The sequence below is a fragment of the Lipophrys pholis genome (genome assembly GCF_963383615.2).
Source record: "Lipophrys pholis genome assembly, chromosome: 3".
Lineage (NCBI taxonomy): Eukaryota > Metazoa > Chordata > Actinopteri > Blenniiformes > Blenniidae > Lipophrys > Lipophrys pholis.
Genome location: NC_137627.1, coordinates 35,536,447 through 35,557,919, shown reverse-complemented (window position 1 = coordinate 35,557,919; position 21,473 = coordinate 35,536,447). Strand labels below are relative to the sequence as shown.

Here is a 21,473-nt window from a genome sequence, read left to right as displayed (position 1 = left end):
CACACACACACACACACACACACACACACACACACACACACACACACACACACACACACACACACACACACACACACACACACACACACACACACACACACACGCACACACACACACACGATCCCTGACGGTGTAGCATCATGTAAACTGTGTCTTCATTCCTGTTGCACCTGAATTGCCTCTTGCAAGAATTTGCACATACAATAAATCCACGGTCCATCCCGAGCTGCCACATTCACAGCTGTTGTTCTATTGTCTTTCAACGTGAAGAATCGCGACCTTCTCGCCTCCTCGGCGGCTCTCTGGATGTTTGCTCTTTGCATCGTTTGGGTTCGCCATATTTCTTGTGTTTGATTCACCTTGAATCTCATTCGATTGAAATCTGTTGCAAACAAGCAACAGATGTAAACAGTTCTGGCCTCTCTGTCTTAAACGAGCCACGGCCGACTCGCTGGCCCAGTCACTGCAATCCCACTCTCAGCCACAAGGTGGTGCAGTCCGGGTTAAATCAAGAAGCAGAAGATTCTGACGGGAGAAATCTGACACTCTGAGGCTCTCTGACTCTCTGCCGCCACCCAGTGGTCAAAAACAGCATTTATTAAAACACATGTACGCTACCAGATCCCCGGCTAGCTCAGTTGGTAGAGTATGAGACTCATAATCTCAAGGTAGAGGGTTCGTGTCCCACGCCGGGCACCACCTTCCTGTGGGCTCACCACCTGCAGGAAGGTTCTTAATCAGCGCAATGTGATCTGGGTGACCGTCCCTGGGCTGCCACACCCGCAAACCCGGAAACGGATAAGCGGGAGAAAATGGATGGATGGATGGATGGATGGATGCTACCTTTAAGGCAGTGGTTCTCAAACTTTGTCGGTTGGGTTCCCCTTTGGTCTAAAGAAATCTTTTAATCACAGTTCGCAGGTTAAGATGTGATATATCATGATATTGAAAGTAAACAGGCTCAGAAACTCATAAAGGAAGAAAGAAGTTGTGGTATTTCTGAGGTTTTGGGTGTGAATATATCTATTAAACCCAGAAGTTACTTCTAATAGTCAGTGATCCAGCCTGGGGCGCCATCGCAAACTATCCCGGGAAACAACTTTATTAAAATAAAACATTTCAGCAACAAAGGGATTTAAAGCGTTTCAGCTTTGAATTGACCAACTTAAGCTGGAGACGTTTCAATATGCAACATTCTACAAATACACAGACGAGGTAAATAGTATAATCTGTTGAGTTGAGTACTTCATGTTTAAAGTGTGTTTAAACCCGTCAGTGGTTGGATCAGAAAAACTGTGTCGATAACTTGATTCTGTGACGTTACTGTTGACCTCTTCATCCTCCTGCATGTCAACGTTGGTGCCTGTCATAATTACTACAACCACTAGAGGTCACTGTAAACACTCATCTTCTAGTTTAGGTGAGTACAACAACCTCACGTCTACTGGACAGAATAAAACTTCAACAATACCCTCTACTTCATTAAACAAACTCCCCAAGGTAAGAACTTTAGACTCTAAACTCCACTTTGGTTAGAGAACACTTTGAAAAGGTAAGTTTAAGAAGTGCAAGTGGTTGAAATGTTTATTTCTTCAGTGCTAAGACAGGGAGGCGGAGCTTCATGTTCTGGAGGGAATAAAATCATTATAAATCTGCTGATTTTATTTTAATTCAAAAGAAGCAACAGCTGGAGCACCATAACTGTTTCTCTAATTCCAGGCTGTCGTTATAACTGAGTCGTCTGGAACTGCGTCAGCCACGTTAAAATCTTCATTTGATCATTAATGCTGCTGATTTTAATGGTGTGTGTGTGAAACTTATTGAATCGTTTGTTTTGAGGCGGAACACGGTTCTTTTTGAATCCACCTCTTGAGGTGTGTTTGTGTGAAAACAGCTTCCTCACTCGCAGGACATCGGGAGCCGAGCAGACCAACGGCGGTCGGTTTTCATCCCCGTTGTCATGGCAACGGCATGTCTCATTAACGCGCTCAGGAGTTAATCTGAGCTTTAAGGTTAAAGTAATGCGTCGTCATGCCCGCCGTCTGTTTACGTGATTCCCATATGAAGGACCCTCACAGTGAGGCGGGGGGTCAGAGGTCAGGGCGTGACGTGTCAGCACTTCCTTTACAGCTGCTGGAACATCAGCTGCAGTCAGAAGACTGAATCCATCATGTTTCCTCATCGGGTACAAAAAGGTATCAGTGGAGGAGCAACAAACATCCGAAAGCTGCAACATGAATTAAAGAACGTTTATGTGATGTTATTAATTAAGACATGAAACCGCAAACGGTTATAGTTCCTGTGTTTGTCAACAAACTTCATCATCATCATCATCATTCATCCATACAACAAAGCCGAGCCGGGGTTAAAAACCTCATTTATACGGACCCACCTGGTTCAGACCTGCTATGAGCAGCCAAACCTGTAGGGGGCAGTTTGCCCGCTTCATGCCTGAATACAGAGGCAAAGACCAGGACGACATTTTTGACAAGCTGACGGAGGCTGTAAAGGACGAGAGCATCAAAGTGGAATGAGAGAGCCATGGGCTGCCTGAGGGTGATCCAGCACAATGCCCCTGAAGACCGATCCATCACAGACGAGCCTCAGGGGGACGCAGCGATCCAGTTTATGGAAGAAACCTTACAGTCACGTCTCAAAGACTCTGATTCAGTAATAAGAGATATGGTTGGCCCAGACTGGAAAGAGAGGTGGATGAACTGGAAGAACAGCACATTCGTAATGAAACAAAAAATGAACTTGAACGCCTGCTCAAGCTGCACGGTGACCACACAGCTTTCTTGGCCAACGACAAAGAACCTGGAGGGGCGATCCGTAGAAGTTGACCCGGTGCTGATCAAGGACACATGGCATCCGCTGTATCGTCCACACTTCCTGCAGAGAGCGCTGGCCCACTGCAATCTCTGCCAACAAGGTTTCTACTACTATCAGAGACGCTTTGTCGTCGGTCATCACAGCCACACGTTACGACGACGCCTCACCAGCACTGAAGTGCACCGGGTGGAAAGAAATGTGAAGGAGGTGCTGGATGACTTTGGTGACGACACAGAGAAGAAGATCCGGCTCATTACTGGCCGAAGAGTCCAGCTGGCTGAAGAGCTCAAGAAAGTTTGTGAGATCCAGGAGAAACTTGAAGCTCTTCATCGAAGCTCTTCACAAGGAGAAATAACCAGCGCTCCTGAACGGAAACAAAGAAATTCACTGAACAAACATCTGTAAATTTCCATCATCGCCTCTGCGCCCGCCTCAACTTTCACTAGATTTCACCGCCCACGACTCGGCTTCTCGTCCCCCCGATGGACTATGATGGGAAGATGGAGTTGAGCAGGAAGACGGGCTGGAGGAGCAGATTTCAGAGTGCATCTGATTTCTTTTTTCTTTTTTAAAATGTTCCTGTGTTTCATTGAGTCAGGAGGAACTTCTGCACCGGAACTTAAACCTAAACGGTGTAATGAGACGCATGAAGCCATGATGGCCAATCAGAGTCCTGGAAAAAAACACGGAGTCACAAATCCTGCAAGTCATTTCCTGCTTGTTTATTTGGACCAATAAAGAAGTGAAGCTCCTCCTGATGGTGGCGCTAGAATATAATGTAAAAAGTCGCACACAGATGACATGGACGACGCTTCCATATTGTGATTTAAATCTCCGTCTACTCCCCTTTAGAAGCAAACTTAGACACAGGCTTTCTAAATCGAGACTCGTAGTGCATTTTGTGTAAATACAAGACCGAAACTCACCATTATCACCATTTTTGTAAATACGTACAAATGTGGTCGAACTTCCCCACTCTGGAAGCCGTGTTTAAAAAAAATGCCGCGCAGTGTGTGTAATCAGCTAATAATTGACGTGTTAACATGAAACGGCGTTCTTCTGTGGACACGCCCCAAAACGCCGGCTCGGCTTTGAGGTATGGACGGGCAAAGACGTGGAAGACGGAAGACGATGATGTGCTCCACCCCCTCCTCTGGAACTCAATATCACCCAACATCTAGCTGAAACATCCAATCCATTGGCACTTTAACCCCATATCTATTTAAACAATCATATTGAATAGAATAGAATAGAATAGAATAGAAATAGGGGAGACCGGGGATGGTTGTAACATGGGGAGAGTTGTAACACCACCACTTCCACCAATCAGGGAGAAGACAGGAGTCACATGATGATATCAGTGTTTACCCGCTTCCTCCCTGATCCCACATGGTTGGGGTTAGGGTTCGGGTTACCATGGTGATTATCAAGGCTGGGAGCAGGTTTATGCAGATTCTACAGAGAAAAAACGAATTTTGAGGTATGAAAGTAATTTTTTTGACCAAGAATATATTTTGTTTAGTACTTATATTATTGCACATACAACTATATGACTTACATTAGATTAAATTATAGTTTCTCAGGCAAAATGTGATGCATGTTTCCCCTGCTAATTTCAAACCACTATGCTAATACAGCGAGCTAAACAAAGGCAGACAGGGGTGGTGGGGGGGTTTAACACATCTTTAATAAGTGTTACAACCATCCCCTTACTTAGAATTAATACCACTTTCTTGATTTTGATACTTTAACAGAATGCCTCAGCAGTGGAAAAGAAAGACTGACCAAGGTGTGCCTGCAAATGTTTTTAGAAAAGCATCTGATGAGGTTACAGAGAAGGACCAGTCAGGCAGATCAGTGGCGAAGGCACATAAGATGTGCCATAGAACACTGAGCAGGTACTGCAAAACACTGCAGGAGCTGAGAGACCAGGGCTCCAGGGGTCTCCCAGGGTAGGTACCTGGAGCAGCAACTGGAGAAGTTTTCTCTGAGGAGCAGGAGGAAATGTTGGCTGACTATTTGACCCAGGCAGCAGACCTTTATTATGGACTTATGGATTATAGACTAAGCATATGCCAGGCTAGTCAGTAATACGACATGTCAGACCAGAGAAGAATTGAATACTAGCGTAGGAGCAAGATAAATAGAAAAACAGTTTGTGTCTTTGTACTCAGGTTTTCTATTCCACTTTATTTTAGGTCAGAAAGTTTGCATTTTTATATATAAATAAAAGACCTGCAAACATGAGATGAGAAGCAGATGGCTGGGCCTGACTGGTTCAGTACGGTTCTAGATTGTTCTTGTATTTCACAAAAACTCCTTTTGAAGCATAATACATGGCCTGTCTTCTGTTTTTGCTTCTTTTGTCTAATTGTTACAAAATACCCCAGCATGTGTTACAACCTACCCCGGTAGTGGGGTAGGTTGTAACAAAGGAACACCATGTAGTTGACATCAACTCACGCTGTCTGTGATATTCTTGCAGAGGTTTGAATTGATGCCATTTGTGGTAAACAAATGTGAGTACTTTGTAGGAAAGTTTGAGAACTTGAGCTCAAAAATCCAGTGAGTTACAAGTGCTGAAGCAAAAAGTGTTACAACCATCCCCAGTCTCCCCTACGTTTTTATTAAATTAAAGAGAAGATATCTTACATGTCCACTGCAAATCACTGATTTTATTTTGTGTAACGTCGTTACTATGTGGTTGTTGTTGGTTGTTTTTTTTAGTTTTTTTTTTACTGTTTTTGAACTGTATTTTTACATGGTCCTTGTGTATATTGACCTTGGGTATCCCGAAAGGTGTTAATGAATTTAATTTATCATCATCATCATCATCATCATTATTATTATTATTATTATTATTATTATTATTATTATTATTATTATTATTATTATTATTATTATTATTATTATGAATAGAAATGCTTGGACTAGACAAGTATTTTCTTCTTTACAATCGTAATTTCATACCCTTATTACTGTTGTTATTATTATTTATCTTTTAATGTCCGTCAAACATTAGACGGTAATGTTACAAACACCTGTCATACCTCCATCGGCCGGCAGAGAGCAGCGCAGTCAGACAGGTTGAGCTTGGCGCGCGCCGAGGAAGAAAACCAGCCGGCAGAACAGAAAGTAGGTCAACTGAGGATAAAGGACGAAAACAGGAAACGTTGACCATTTATGAACATATGAATAACTTAACGTGGTGGGGCGTGGCCTCTGCGAATCTACGTCATTACGTCTTGAACGTAAAGGAAGCACGAGAGCGCAAACGAGAGAATATTCACAATAAAAGCGCCACTACGGCGGCCACTTGCGGTCATTTATAACAAGTTTATGCCTTCAAATGTCGTAGATTTGACAAAATGTAAAAAGAAAAACATCTTGATCAGTTGTTTGTTTTGCAGAACAGCATTTGTACACGTGTTTTCGGACTGTAGAATTGTAGTTTTGATTCAATGTGTAGTTCAATGTTCTTATGTGACTGCAAGTCAGTATTATTTATGAGTAAATAAAATTTCATGCCAAGGTATAGAAAACAAATAGCGATCAGTAGGCTTTTCTCAAAACTATCAAACAGGATTTGGGCCACCTAAAAAACAAACAAACAATCAAACAAACGACCTTTTTCTCAAAATCATGTCTTTCAGAATTTTGAAATTCACATCAAAACCTATTTATTCCCTCCAATATTACCTAGTCACATTTTACGATTATCCTTTTGTATTATAAATATATAGTTTTATATTTGTACATATAGACAGTGGTAATGTCACCTAATATGCTGTGAATGACATATGACTTAAATGAATTAATTACAAAGTTACAAAGTTACTTGCTGAAGTTACCGGTACTTCATTCTGTGAATAAATTAAAACACTATTTAAGATGCTGCTTTATGTGGCCCAAACCCTCTTCCATACAAAACGTTTGCTTTTGAGAATAGTTGGTCATAAGAAGTGATAATTTTAATAATTATTACTAATACTGTAATGTAATACTTTTAAAACTTTATACATAAATACCAAAATATGTGTAGTTCATCAAATGTGCTGTAATACGAATAAGAATGAGAATAATAACAATAATAATTCTTCTTCTTCTTCATATTATTATTATCATTATTATCATTATTATTATTATTATTATTATTGTTGTTGTTGTTTTTGCTGCGGACTCTTATTTCGAATCATTACCGGAAGTGGTGGTGTTTACGGCGTCCAGCTTGGCTCCGCTGCGGGTCTCGGTGTTTCTCCGGTTCGGTCAGAAGAGAGAATAAAAGAAGAACCGGAGCCGGAGCAGCAGATCGATCATGGAGCAGAATGAGAAGGACGCGGGGGGGAAGCGGTGAGTCTCGAGCGGCCGGTTTCTGCACGTTTGCTCTTTCTGCTCACGTGAATCTTTTTTTTTTTTTTGGAGCTTTTCGATCAGCAGAAGGTGGAAAACAACAGCAGCTGAGCTACACACACACACACACACACACACACACACACACACACACACACACACACACACACACACACACACACACACACACACACACACACACACACACACACACACACACACACACACACACGTAATAAATGCACGTTTGCACATCTTTCCTTCAGATATATTTTACATTCCTATGAAAACACATGCGATCCTTTCTAAACCACTTAAATCCACTAGAATCTTTCTGTCACAGCCATCTTGACATATTTGCACACAGACTTGACTGCTGCTTTAAATCTGCATGTTTTGCTTTTGTTATCTGTGCAGTGTACTGTTGTTGTTGTTGTTGTTGTTGTTGCTCAGTCAAAATAGAATAGAATATATTTATATAGCATGTTTCACAGACGTGAGTCACACGATGCTTTACAGCAAAAAGTAAAACCGAGATAAGATCATTCAAAAATATAGAAGCAAGAAGAACATGCATAGTAAGACTGAGCAGGTACAGGTCAAAGGCCTGCCTGAACCAAAATATAAACCTGATTAATGGTTGTGAATTCATCAATATGCACGTTTCAGGCTGGAGCTTTTATATATTGTTTTGCACAATACTTGATGTGTTGACAGATTTGTCCTGGATTAGGATGTTGTTGCCCCTCAGGACCTGGACTCTGAGGTCAAAACCATAAAATGTTCCTCAGTATCTGGGTATCGGTCCTGTTTGGACATGACACCCTCTGAGTTCTTCCAGGGAGCTGTGAATGCCCTGCAGACAGTCGGGGGTGGTTGGTGGACGCCTCTCCTCTGCTCCAGATTGTTGGGATCGTCTCGCTTCTCGTGCGTCTCCGTGTGCGTCCACTGGCCGTCTGCATGTTGAACACACAAACACTGGAGCTGGAAATGTGTGTGTGGGTGTGGACTTCCTGTTTCATGTCCCTACCAAGCGGGCAACACGAGGACGGGATGTTGTAGGACCTGATATGAACCTCGTCCGACAGGAAGTGAGGAGGTGGAGCCTATCTGTAACAGTGACCTACTGACTGTCTTGTTTTTCCTCACGTCTGTTTTCTCAGTTTATCACTGAAGCAAACGTATTTATTTCTTTTTAACTTTTCAGCTCCACTCAGTTTTTATTAAATAGCACCAGATTAGAAGATGTTAAATCTCCCGGCGCCTTAAAAGAGAAAGAATGTGAAGCTTGTGCTGCATCTTGTGGGGTTGGAGGGTGGAATGTGAGGACGGGGGCTATAAATAGGTTGGTGTTGGACGGCGAGGCCTGTCCTACAGTGGGACGTCCTGCACTTCCTGTAACAGTGACTGATGAATGTATGAACCAGGGCGAGGTAACTAGTCTTCCCAAAGCGCCACATGATAAATTAGCAATACTATTTAACTTGAGTTTTGCTCAATAACAATCCTCTCTCGATAAAAAGATAATTTTTTTTTACATGATTTTTATGAGCGACTGTTGCTCTGTGTCACTTTTTACTTTCGCAGCCTTTGTCTGGAAATCATGATAACATTGTTAAACTATGCTTTTCTTTAATCAACCTCCTTTTCCACCGTAAAACACTCATTTTATGAGGTGAAGTATGTTAGTCACAACCAATAATGTGAAGAATGGGACTATTTTAGTTATAATAAAACCAATAATTTCCGGTCAAGCAGAGTTAAAAGGTCATAAGGCATTTTAGTGGACTGTGTTTATGAGAATCAGGATTCAGATTAAAGCACATTTTGTTGAATTAATGAGACGCAGCTGAGCTGAAGTTCAGGCAGATTTCATTCCTTCTCGAGATGCTGAAGTGGATCCAGGTTAAAGTTGATGTTCCTTCCAGCAGGAGAACGGTGAGGTCAGCAGTTTACTGACTCGGTAACAGAGCTGCGGTTTGTCCTCCCTCTTCCTCCACTTCAGCTCGTCCTGCAGCACTTTTACACGTCGACATGGTGTACAACTTCACACCTTGCTTCATGAGCCGTGTGGAACTGCTGAACGACTTGGTGTGTGGAGATTATGAGGCTTTTCCTCGTGGCTCTGCTGAGTAATCATCGTGTCCAAACAAGCCGTTCAAAAGAAGAAACTTTTTTTAAATGTCAGTTTTAGAAAAGCAGGGAATGCAGAAGTTTCTTTTTAAATGTTTTTGAAAATATGAGGCTTCATATGTGAAGTTAGTGATCATGACAACCAGAAGTTAAACACTGGACCGTGTGTGTGTGTGTGTGTGTGTGTGTGTGTGTGTGTGTGTGTGTGTGTGTGTGTGTGTGTGTGTGTGTGTGTGTGTGTGTGTGTGTGTGTGTGTGTGTGTGTGTGTGTGTGTGTGTGTGTGTGTGTGTGTGTGTCAGACCAGTACATGATGTTTTATAAATCCTGCTTATCTTCCACCGCTCCGCTCTCAGGTGTGTCAGAGCGTGTACTGGGAACAGAGGGTGGCATTTCAGGCCCCTCACACACACACACACACACACACACACACACACACACACACACACACACACACACACACACACACACACACACACACACACACACACACACAGTGTGTTGCTGTGAGCCTCGGCGGGCTGGCAGCGTATTATTAGCTGACCGGCGGCGCTGCGTACGGAGGACTGATGGCAGCTGTTGGAGTCATGTGACCTCGTGATTCCTCACCGTTAACATCTGATGATTGTTTGGTTGAAAAAAATAGTGAAACATGTTTTTTAAAATCCCCAAATTCCAAGGTGCTTCAAAGTGTATTTTAGTAATGTCGTTTGTGATTTTTTTCTTTTTTCATTTCAATGCATTGAGTGCATTCCTTTTAAATTACTCTCTAATATAGTTTCAGTTGTTCTACCTGTGTATTTCTAAAATCCACTCATAACTTAAGTAGGAAAAGTATTACATAGTAACTGTCACAGTTACTGTGGTAGTTACATTAGTAGCAACAGGAGTAATAGTATTTACAGTAGTAGTACCAGTGGTATTAACAGTAGTACCGTGGTAGTTACAATAGTAGTAACTAATAGTAACTCTTGTATTTACAGTAATTGTAACAGTATTGGTTACTGTAGTGGTAACCCTTGTATTAACATTAGTAGGTACTTTAGTAGTATTTAATACCTGTAGTCATACAGATGGTAGTAACTGCAGTAGTTACAGTATTATAAACAGTAGTAGCCAAACTGAAGTATTACTGTAGATATAACAGTAGTAGTTACAATAATATTAAATATAATAGTCACAGTATTAGTTGTAGTAACCATTATTAATTGTAGTATTACCAGTTGTAGTAGTCATAGTAACTATTAACTGTAATATTAACAATAGCAGTAGTAACTGTAGTAGTAACTGTAGTATTAACAATAGCAGTAGTAACTGTAGTAGTAACTGTAGTATTAGCAATAGTAGTAGTAACTGTAGTAGTAGTAACTGTAGTATTAGCAATAGTAGTAGTAACTGTAGTAGTAGTAGTAGTAGTAACTGTAGTAGTAGCAGTAGTAGTAGTAACTGTAGTATTACTGCTCCCAGCACAGTTTGACTTGTTCTGTCGTTTCTCCGGCCGCCGTGTCTCAGGAGAGAAACATGGAGTTCTTTAGTTTTCGCTCCGAGGAAAAAACGCAGAAAGTAGAGAGCAGTTTGTGAAGGTGAGCCATTGGAGTGGTAGTACTCTGGTACTCTGGTACTCTGGTATTTTCTACGCCTGGAGACGTTTCAGTACATGAAGCAGTCTGAGAGGAAGTCATAAAGAGAACCAGAGCTGCCGTTGTGTTTTTCCACAGTGTGTGGTCCCCTGACCTCTTAAATTGTCTCCTGACCCTCCTGGGGGTCTGGGGGGGGGGGATTTCTGGAATACGAAGAATTTTCTTTACATGCGTCTTTTTCTGTGTTTTTTTGGTGTATTTCTGTGGCAGAGTTACAGCGCCGCCTAAAGGCCTGGCATATGTACTACATGGTTTTGAGCCTTGTTCAAAGTGACGAGTGGACGGGGAGAAAAGATGTTATTGTGGGGTTGGACAGGACCTGAGCAAGCGCTTCTTCGGGAGGTGTTTGGTTAATTCGGGGCTCTGAGTGGGCGTGTCCTCTGAGTGGGCGTGTCCTCTGAGTGGGCGTGTCCTCCCGTTCCCCTGAGGAGACGACACACTATGAGACTGAGCGTCTTGGCAGCCTCACGCTGGACTTCCTCTCAGATGGAACCTGAAACCGTCGAATATAAAGTTCAGTTCTGCCACAGCTGAAGTCTGAAGTACTGTACGAGCAGCGTGCCGCTTCTGCAGCGGATATTTATGAACGAGATGTTGGCGGACAGGACCAGTTCCTCTTCTCGTACAAGCCGTTCACAAGTGGTCCACGTGGTTGGAGTCGGCACCAGCGACCAAAACACATCGATGTTTGAGCTGTGACCTCTGACCTCTGACCTCTGACCCGGTCCGATAGTCACTCCGGGCTTCAGGAAGTCCTCACACACGTTATTATCTCTCAACCTTCCTCATGAATACACAGCAACTCGGTCAAACCTTCTTCATCAGGCACTTTCCTCACAAACAACATGCAACAGAAAGTTCTTCACACAATAAAACCAAGACTTTGTAACTCAAGGATCTGAAATGAGCTCGAGCCGCTTCAGGGTTTCAACATTGCCAAAAAATAAAACTTTAGTTTCTCTGAATGTGGTGTTTTATCTCAAATCTGGGATTTTAACACAAGATTGTCGAAAGAGGCAACTGGTTTCCTCATCCTTAAACAATGAAGCTTTTTATTCCTTCTTCTTCAAAATAAAATGACTTATGTATGTATACGTATCTATGTACATATGTACGTACGTATATAAATGTATATACGTACATACATTTATACGTGTATACATTTTCAATATAAAAATCTGATCAAATACAATCTATACATGGAGCTGAATAATGAAGCAGGAAAGTCTAAGAAAAATGACAAACTGTTCCTTTCCTATGTCTGCACATGTGATTTAAAAAACCCCAGGAAAACAACAAAAAACACTTTGTACGCATCACAAATCATTTAGTATTTTTGAATCATCCAGCACTGTTACAAACAAAACACTTCAAATCAGCGATGAGGACTGAGTGATGAACATCAATGTGCAGATCAAACGGTGATCTTCATTTCAGACGGCGTCAGTGTGAGAGTGAACTCTGGTCGTCATGGAAACCAGAGCTGTTGTTTCTGGTGAGGAACAGGTTGGCAGTCTCATGGACACAACGTGAACCAGTGTCCGATTACTGAACTGAGTGTTTGTGCTCACACGTATTCACCGTAGTGTTTTATTTTGGCGAGGAGCCGCTGGATGTCCTGTTCACGATGATGCGTCACGTCGGAGTAGTGGGTGTGTCTGGAGTGACGGCAGGAACATTTTGTGCTTCGCTCTGATGGCAGAACGTCCGCCGACTCCACGCCAACACCTATTTGTTTTCTTTCACTTCTCAGGCGTTTTTATTTTTTTGTCTTCAGACGGAGTGGAATCATGTGGCAGGAGGGAGAAACGTCAACAAACTGACGATGCTGGAACTCAGAATATCTGCAACTTAATACTCTTATGAAGTTTAACTGTTTGTGACAAATGCTGGAGTTTGTTTGAGGATTAAATCCTGTTTCTCTTTGGGTCTTCTTTCTTCAGCTCTGAGCACCAGAGACCCCTCCTCCTGTATTTGCAGCCCTGGTCGATAAGCTGCTGACGCCACATTAATCACAGTCATGAGGACCAACACTTCTTGTCAGATAAGCTTCATATTCTCTCAGGTTTAGCAGGTTGCAGCGTCTGAAGCAGATCCAGAGCAAACCGGTTCCGTCCAGATGACGGCAGCATGAAACACTGAACACGGCAGAGTGTGAGCGTCCCTCGGATGCTTGTCTGCATGTTGTTGCTTTATTTCTGCTGCTGTTTCCCGTCTGAACTTCACCAGTGTTTCTTTAAAGAACACCCGCTTTCAATCTGAATCCCAGGACTGAGTACCAGTTCACTTCAATTTACATAAATAAATGTTTGAGTTTCACATTTGGGCTCAGTGTAAATATTGGAGCTCAGGAAGTGAGCGTCAGAGCAGGAGGAGTGCTTCACTTTAACTTTACTTTCTGACTGTTTGTTGGAAAGTCCTGCTTCGTCTGATCCGTGTCTCTTCTGCTTTCTGCACTTTGACTAGGGGAGAAAGGAACCGCTGCTTCTGTCATGTCAGCACATGTCTTCTGAGGGAGGGAGGGAGAGGGAGAGAGGGAGGGAGAGGGGGGGGGGGAGAGGGAGGGGGAGAGGGAGAGGGGAGGGGGAGAGGGAGGGAGAGGGGAGGGAGGGAGGTTGAGGGGAGAGGGAGAGGGAGGGAGAGGGAGAGGAGAGGGAGAGGGGGGGAGGGGGCTGGACACTTTCCCAGCCACTGAAATAAACAGCGTTTCAACCAAGTGAACTCTTTGCTCAGATTCATGGACTTCATCACGTCCTACTGTTTTTCTTCCAAACACCAGAGGTAAACAAGTCGCAGCTCCACATGAGACCCTCCCCGAGGAAGTGAGTGACGCGTTAACCGAGTCGGCGCAGGATTACTGAGGCTCGTCTGTCGGTAAACAGGAGCTTAGTCCAATAGTAACCGAGCGTTACGTTATTTTGGTATCGTGTTGAATGGTGTGTTTGGGTGTGAGGGAGGAGCCACAACTCGTAACGTGGTCGTGCTGTTGGTTGGCATGGTTACCACATGCAGGTTAAGGAGGAGGCGGGGCTAAAGATGGAGACGCTGAGCGTTTCTATGTGGATGGGGCGAGGAGAATATCTCATGATGTTTCTCATTTGAACCCCGTTTACACGACAACGTTTCAGGTGAAAACGAAATTGTTTTGACATTTTGGTTTCAGAACAGTTTTATGTTTACAAGGCAGCGTTTTAAAAACAATGCAGTTTCCATGTTGGGCCACTAGTTGGTGCTGCTGTTAGTTTCACTGCTGAAAGCGCAGAGAAGAATGAGCTCCAAACCTTAACAGGAGAACACAGGCTTTCTAGTGGACAGACCACCAAGTTGGATTGTTATTATTGTGACTGTCAAAATAAAACTACCAAGTTAAATTGTTATTACGGTGACTGTCAAAATAAAACTACCAAGTTGGATTGTTATTACGGTGACTGTCAAAATAAAACTACCAAGTTGGATTGTTATTACGGTGACTGTCAAAGTAAAACTACCAAGTTGGATTGTTATTACGGTGACTGTCAAAATAAAACTACCAAGTTGGATTGTTATTACGGTGACTGTCAAAGTAAAACTACCAAGTTGGATTGTTATTACGGTGACTGTCAAAATAAAAGTATTAAGTCCAGGAGAATATGGACTGGGAGTCATGATGCCATGAAGGAAACTTTGTTCTGATTGGCTCTACTGAGCATGTGCAGAACTACTAGTTACTACGGCCGCAGTGCTCATGTGCAGGAGCAACATTTCAGAAAACAAAGTTTAAGCATTTTTGAAAAGTTCCACCTTGGGTGCTGTTTTTAAAAATGTTCCTTTCCAGTGGTTGTGAGTGCCGTTGTCGTGGAACCGGGCTTTAGAGGAACTCTGATCTTCACTGAGGCCCTGTTTACACGACAACGTTTCACGTGACAACACCTAATCCGCTAAAAAAAAGGAGTGCATTTACACTGCAGCAGCGGACACAGAGACAACGATGTAGTTAGTACGCCGGGCCACTGGAGGGCGCTGTTGCTTGATTTTGTAATGAAACTTCACAGACGTGTGCAGAGAACAAAACACTATAAACATGAAGAAAATGGAGAGAACCTGACATCCGTATGGACTGATGACACCGGATGATATCAGGGAGAGTCTCAACTATTAAACTACTGATCTGGAGGATAAAACTAGAATATGGACCGCGGGTCGTACCACTACGGGTCGTACCACTACGGGTCGTACCACTACGGGTCGTACCACTACGGGTCGTACCACTACGGGTCGTACCACTACGGGTCGTACCACTACGGGGTCGACATGTTTGTTTACAAGTGAATGAGCAGTAACAGGCTCTGTAGCCTCCATCATTCTCTGCAGGAGGGATTTGGGCCGTGAAAGAATCTTTCCATCTTGGGAGTCGGATTAAAAACTTTGTGGATACAGTGGATCAGAACACTGGTGTCGTGTAAACGGACCCCCCAAAGGTGAAGAAAGTTTTGCGGATACACTCTAGTTCGTTGTGTAATCTGGGCCTGAGTCTGAATGTTGCTGCTGTTTGTACAAACTGAATTTCTGAGAAAAGAAAGATTTGAAGGTGAAATTAACGACATAACTGGTGTGAAAAGAACAGAAATGGAGAGATTGAACCAAACTGGAGAAACAAAGCCTGATAAGATCTGTTTTTCATTCTTCACGGCGTCTGAACTCACTGACGTCTTGTTTTCTTCTCTTCTTGCTCCTTTCCTCCCCCGCAACTCCCACATTCCTGCTCGGCCCTAAACTTTCCTCATTTGTCCTCCCTCACTTTCTCTTCTTTCTTTTGTTCTCTTTGATCCTCTGTTTTGTCTCACGTCGTTGGTTTGATTGTCTTCTTTGCGACTGTTTTTAATCTCTTGACCTCCATCCTCTTCCTCCATCCTCTTCCTCCATCTGATAAAGTGTAATTAGAACTGAAGATTATTGTTGAAGTCAAACGTTCAGGCGTCTTCGTCCTTCACTCCTTCAGCTCAGTGATTTCTTGAAGCTCCAGAACAGAGACGACTGTAGAACTTTGACTATGTGACTGTTTCAGGTAAACGCACCGTTTTTGGCCGATCATCTACACGAGGCGACGTTTTAAGAGCCCGAAAAGGTCCCAGAGTGGGGAAATTCTAAACCCCGACTCGGCTTGGTGCATGGATGACTCGTCCACAACTAATACAACCCCAATTCCGAAATAGTTGGGACAAAGTGTAAATTGTGAATAAAATCAAAATGCAATGCCGTTTAGATCAGATGAGCCAATATGTTATTTACAATAGAACATAGAGAACATTTCAAATCTCATCCGTGGACGAGTCGTCCTACAGTCCTCAGCTGTGAGGTGTGGACGGCAAATCCCCAGATTCAAGGGAATCGAACCGCGAGCCTTCAGGCTAGGAGTTGATCCACTCTACCCTGTGTTTTTGTACAAGTGACGAGACGGTAACCGTGTGGTACTTCCTGTCTGACCGCCGGCGTTGTGTCTCCTGCAGGAGCAGTTCGGAGCAGAGGAAGCTTCGCTCCCGGGACGCGGCGCGATGTCGACGAAGCCAGGAGACGGAGGTCTTCTACGAGCTGGCCGGCACGCTGCCGCTGCCCCGCAGAGTCTCCACCCACCTGGACAAAGCCGGCATCATGAGGGTGACGCTCAGCTTCCTGCGGATGCACCACCTGCTGCGGGCCGGTGAGAGACGCCAAACACCACAACTGACACCCGGCTGACGCTCTGTGAAGTTTGTGGAACCACTGCACCACCTGAGCCATCCCATTCATGGTGTCGGTTATCTCCTCTACAGGTGAGGAGGAGAAGGAGAAGGAGAAGGAGAAGGAGAAGGAGAAGGAAGAGGAGGAGGAGGAGGAGGAGCACGACGAAGATCCGATGGACGCCTTCTACCCTCAAACGCTGGCGGGCTTCATCATGGTGCTGAGCGAGGAGGGAGACATGATCTACCTGACGGAGAACGTCAACAAACACATCGGGATCATGCAGGTACGACGCAGTGAGACTAAGGGGCCTTTCACACCTGGATAGTCCAGGACTCGGTTCACCTGGGAAGGGGCGGAGCTTAGAATTTTCACCCCTTCATTTGGTCCAGACTGGAAGAGGAAGTCCCACCGCTTTAGCCCGTGGTGGCTAGGCTAGTTAGCTCGTGGCTAACGGGTAGCCACAAACAACCACGATATCTAGTCTTCAGACCAAATATCAATGAGGGTCTTCCTCTCTACTTCTTCTTCCTCTCTTCTTCCTCCTCTCCCTTCTTCCTTTCTTCTTCCTCCTCTCTACTTCTTCTTCCTCTCTTCTTCCTCCTCTCTATTTCTTCTTCCTCTCTTCTTCTTCTCTACTCCACATCTGATTGCCAGATATTTTCCAACTTTTTCTTTCTGCGTCTGCTTCTACAGATCGGTGCAGTTAGCTTTGTTTGTTTACTACCCAGAATGCATTGCTCTCTGTCACGTCCACTGGCCCCGCCCACTAGAACGATGTTAGTAAACAAACTGACGGAGGTTTTCAAAGAGGACCAGAGATCTTAGCTCTGGTTCAGAGGGTTTTTCCCAGAAGAGACTCTGGTCTGGACCAAACAGAGTGTGAACAGGCCCTAAAACAAACGTCATCATCATCATCATCATCATCATCATCTGTCCCTGTGAGGTTGGTTTAACAACGAGCTGACGTTCAGACGTCTCTCTGTGCCGACACGACTCTCCGGTCTCAGTAAACGTCCTTGTTCCTGGTTGTTGGTGATTTTAACACTCGGGGTTCGTTCGGTCCTCAGCTGGAGCTTCTGGGTCAGAGTATCTACGACTTCATCCACCCGTGTGACCAGGAGGAGCTCCGTGACCTGCTGACCCCTCGTCCAGGTCAGATGCTCCGCCGTCGAGACCCCGCTCACACTTCCTCCAGTTTAAATGTGAAAACAGTTTGTACCTCATTTTATTTTGAAGTCGGTGAAGCACTGAACTGACCTGAGCTCGTGTTGCCTTCAGGTTCCAGCAAGAAATCGCGGCCGGAGCCCAAAAGTGAGAGGAACTTCTTCATGCGCATGAAGAGCACGTTGACCAGCAGGGGGCGCACCGTCAACATCAAGGCTGCCACCTGGAAGGTACACACACACACACACCCACACCCACACACACACACACACACACACACACACACACTGAATCAGGGAAACCTTGACGTTCAGCGTGTCTCCTCCTCCTCTAGGTTCTCCACTGCATTGGTCACATGCGTTCCTTTGGGGGCGGCTCCACGTCGGCCCCTGCAGGCCAAGTGATGACGCTACTGTGCGAGCCCATCCCCCACCCGTCCAGCGTGGAGTTCCCCCTGGACACCTACACCTTCCTCACCCGGCACAGCCTGGACCTGCGCTTCACCCACTGCGAGGGCCGGTGAGTGCTTTTCACACCTCCACCACCACACCTCCACCCTTTACCATCACACTTCCACCGCCACACCTCCACCACCACACCTCCATCCTTTACCATCACACTTCCACCGCCACACCTCCATCACCACACCTCCACCCTTTACCATCACACTTCCACCGCCACACCTCCATCACCACACCTCCATCCTTTACCATCACACTTCCACCGCCACACCTCCACCACCACACCTCCACCCTTTACCATCACACTTCCACCGCCACACCTCCACCACCACACCTCCACCCTTTACCATCACACTTCCACCATCCCACCGCCACACCTCCACCATCACACCTCCACCCTCCACCATTACACCTCCACCACCACACACTGGCTGCAGTTTGTTGACTCCGCCTCCCGTTTCCAGGGTAATGGAGCTGGTGGGATACAAACCCGAGGATCTGATTGGACGCTCGGCCTTCGAGTTTCATCACGCACTCGACTCCGATCACATCAACAAAAGTCTGCACACACGTGAGTCTGGAGCCTCTTTTTGATCTAACTCCAACATAATAGGAATCAAATACATAAATTCAAAACGCAATGTCTATTCTCACTGTTTTTAGGAAAAACATGGGGGAGCGGGTTTCAGTTGCAGTTTTTACCCAGTTTAAAAACATGTTTTTAAAAGCCTCTAACATCAGTTTGTTGAATTATTCTTCTGCTCCGATTTGTAGAACGGTGAAAGTGAAGCTTTGAGTTTTCTGAGTTCAGCTGCTTCTCATCACAGACTCAGAGTGAGGCGATGACCTGCTACTTTCACTTTCACACGGTCGTCTTTACACAAACATTTACAGACTCTGCCGATGCCTCATGAAGACGCTTCCCCACATTTAGTCACGATCCCAGCGGCTGTGATTTAAAGTGAAACGTTTGAGAGTCCTGCAGGAATAATGATTGAGATGACCGTGTGGCTCCGCCTCCTCTGTGCTGACATGTTTCCTGCAGTGCTGTCCAAAGGCCAGGTGAGCACCGGCCTCTACCGCTTCCTGGCCAGCGGCGGGGGCTTCGTGTGGGCCGTGACTCAGGCCACTGTCCTCCACAGCGGCAAGACGTCGCAGCCCGAGGCCGTCGTCTGCCTCAACTTCATACTGAGGTAACGTCAGTGAGGAAGCGTCGGGAGGACGGGACGAGCAGAACGAGCAGAACGGCCTCTTCACCTCCTCTCCTCTCCTCTCCTCACCTCTCCTCTCCTCCACTCAGCGCCGTGGAGCAGCCGGACGTGGTGTTCTCCGTGGAGCAGACCCGCTGCGCCCTGCAGCTCAAAGCCGAAGTCCCGGCCCCAGAGGATTGTGGGAGTTGTGGCACGTCGGAGTCTGAGCCTCTGTCCGAGGACTCGGCCTGCGACGGCGGCACTTCGCTCTTCATGAAGCTGAGGGAGCAGCCGGAGGAGCTCCTGCAGCTCGCCCCCGAGGCCGGAGACGCCATCATCCCGCTGCCGGCAGCAGGTCAGACCAACACACACTGGCTTCTCTGAACCTGAGGCCCCGTTTACCTGGCAGCGTTTCACGTGACCACAACTAATCTGTAAAAACAAAAAACTGTTGCGTTTCCACTGCAGCAGCAGACACACTGACAACCATGTAGTTAGTCTGCCGGGCCACGGGAGGGCGCTGTCACTTGTTTTTGTAATGAAACCACACAGACATTTAATGTTAAAATTAGCGTTTTGTTCTCTGCACACGTCTAAAAAGAGTATTATTGCCACGGCCCACTGATGCAGTAGGAGACACAACTAAGTATTGAATGGATGGAAGTGAACATACTTTTTAAAAGCCTGACGTTTGTGCTTAAACATCCTTTTTTGGTTGGTCTTATGTGATATTCTAATTTTCTGAGGTTTTCATTATCTTTAAGCCATAATCATCAAAATTACAAGAAATAAAAGCTTGAAATATTTCAATCTGTGTAATAAAATAACACTTTCCCTTTTGAAATTGACAAAATACTATAGAACTTTTCCATGATATTCAGATAGTTTGAGCTGTACCTGTAAAGTTCCACTCGGTGAAACATTGCAGCCTCTTCATATCATCAGCGGTGTTAAACCGGAAGTAGGTTTCCAGTTTAAGAGCCGCTGCCTTACATCTGCCTCCAAGTGAGCCGTACGGCGCCCCCTGGAGTTCAGAGACCATAGTTCCTGAGGTTTGACTCTGCTGTGGCCCCGGCCAGGCTCCGTGGATCTGATGTTCTCCAGCCCGCCGGCTCTGGACTCGCAGCCTCAGGATCTGTGCAGCCCTCAGCTCAGATGCCTCCTCTCGCCCATCTTCAACCCGGACACTCCACCTTCATCACCATCATTGATGTCGGCCTCCTCGCCGCCTCTGGTGACGGTAAACAGTCCTCAGATCTGCTTGACGATCCTTCCAGCGCCGTGGCGTCTCCCTCTCATCCTCCATTGAACCTTCCCTCAGGGTCCCAGTGAGGAGGAGCAGCAGGAGGCGCAGGAGGAGGAGGTGATGGACACCAGTGAGGTGGAGAAGTTCTTCGCTTTATGGCCAGAAGACGTCCAGAAGACCGGAGCAGCCCAGCAGGTAGGGGGCGGGACTCAGACGGAGGTGATCTGTGGGGGGGCGGGGCTCAGACGGAGGTGATCTGTGGGGGGGGGGGACTCAGACGGAGGTGATCTGTGGTGGGGGCGGGGCTCAGACGGAGGTGATCTGTGGGGGGGCGGGGCTCAGACGGAGGTGATCTGTGGGGGGGCGGGACTCAGACGGAGGTGATCTGTGGGGGGGCGGGGCTCAGACGGAGGTGATCTGTGGGGGGGCGGGGCTCAGACGGAGGTGATCTGTGGTGGGGGGGGCGGGACTCAGACGGAGGTGATCTGTGGGGGGGCGGGACACAGACGGAGGTGATCTGTGGGGCTCTTCAGTGGAAACGTTCAGACGTTGGAGTGAATCTTCTTCCCCCAGAACGAGGAAGAGGAGGATCTGGACATGTTGGCGCCGTACATCTCCATGGACGACGACTTCCAGCTCACCTTCCTCCGTGTTCTGCCCGAGGAAGAGGAGGAGCCTTCATCCTTGCTGCAGGAGCCGGCGGCTGCAGTGAGCAGGAAGAGGTGAGCTCGTCTTCTGATCCAACCTCTTCCTCCTTCT

General features: G+C 45.7%; 1 protein-coding gene across 4 annotated transcripts in view; it reads left to right on the top strand.

Annotated features, from left to right (window-relative positions):
- The first annotated feature begins 7,057 nt into the window (after window positions 1-7,057).
- Window positions 7,058-21,473, top strand: part of hif1al (hypoxia inducible factor 1 subunit alpha, like) — a 19,512-nt gene continuing 5,096 nt past the window's right edge. For 3 of the 4 annotated variants that reach the window (XR_013935223.1, XR_013935224.1, XM_080460113.1), the window contains exons 1-12: window positions 7,058-7,182; window positions 16,440-16,630; window positions 16,743-16,936; window positions 17,721-17,805; window positions 17,932-18,047; window positions 18,152-18,336; window positions 18,743-18,849; window positions 19,324-19,471; window positions 19,579-19,823; window positions 20,548-20,708; window positions 20,790-20,909; window positions 21,288-21,436. Coding sequence is in view for 1 of the 4 variants with exons in the window: in XM_080460113.1 (XP_080316239.1) it covers window positions 7,148-7,182; window positions 16,440-16,630; window positions 16,743-16,936; window positions 17,721-17,805; window positions 17,932-18,047; window positions 18,152-18,336; window positions 18,743-18,849; window positions 19,324-19,471; window positions 19,579-19,823; window positions 20,548-20,708; window positions 20,790-20,909; window positions 21,288-21,436 (1,736 nt within the window). In the remaining 3 variants the exon portion in view is untranslated. Of the gene's footprint in view, window positions 7,183-16,439; window positions 16,640-16,742; window positions 16,937-17,720; window positions 17,806-17,931; window positions 18,048-18,151; window positions 18,337-18,742; window positions 18,850-19,323; window positions 19,472-19,578; window positions 19,824-20,547; window positions 20,709-20,789; window positions 20,910-21,287; window positions 21,437-21,473 lie in introns of all 4 variants that reach the window. The other variant, XR_013935225.1, reaches the window with a different exon arrangement.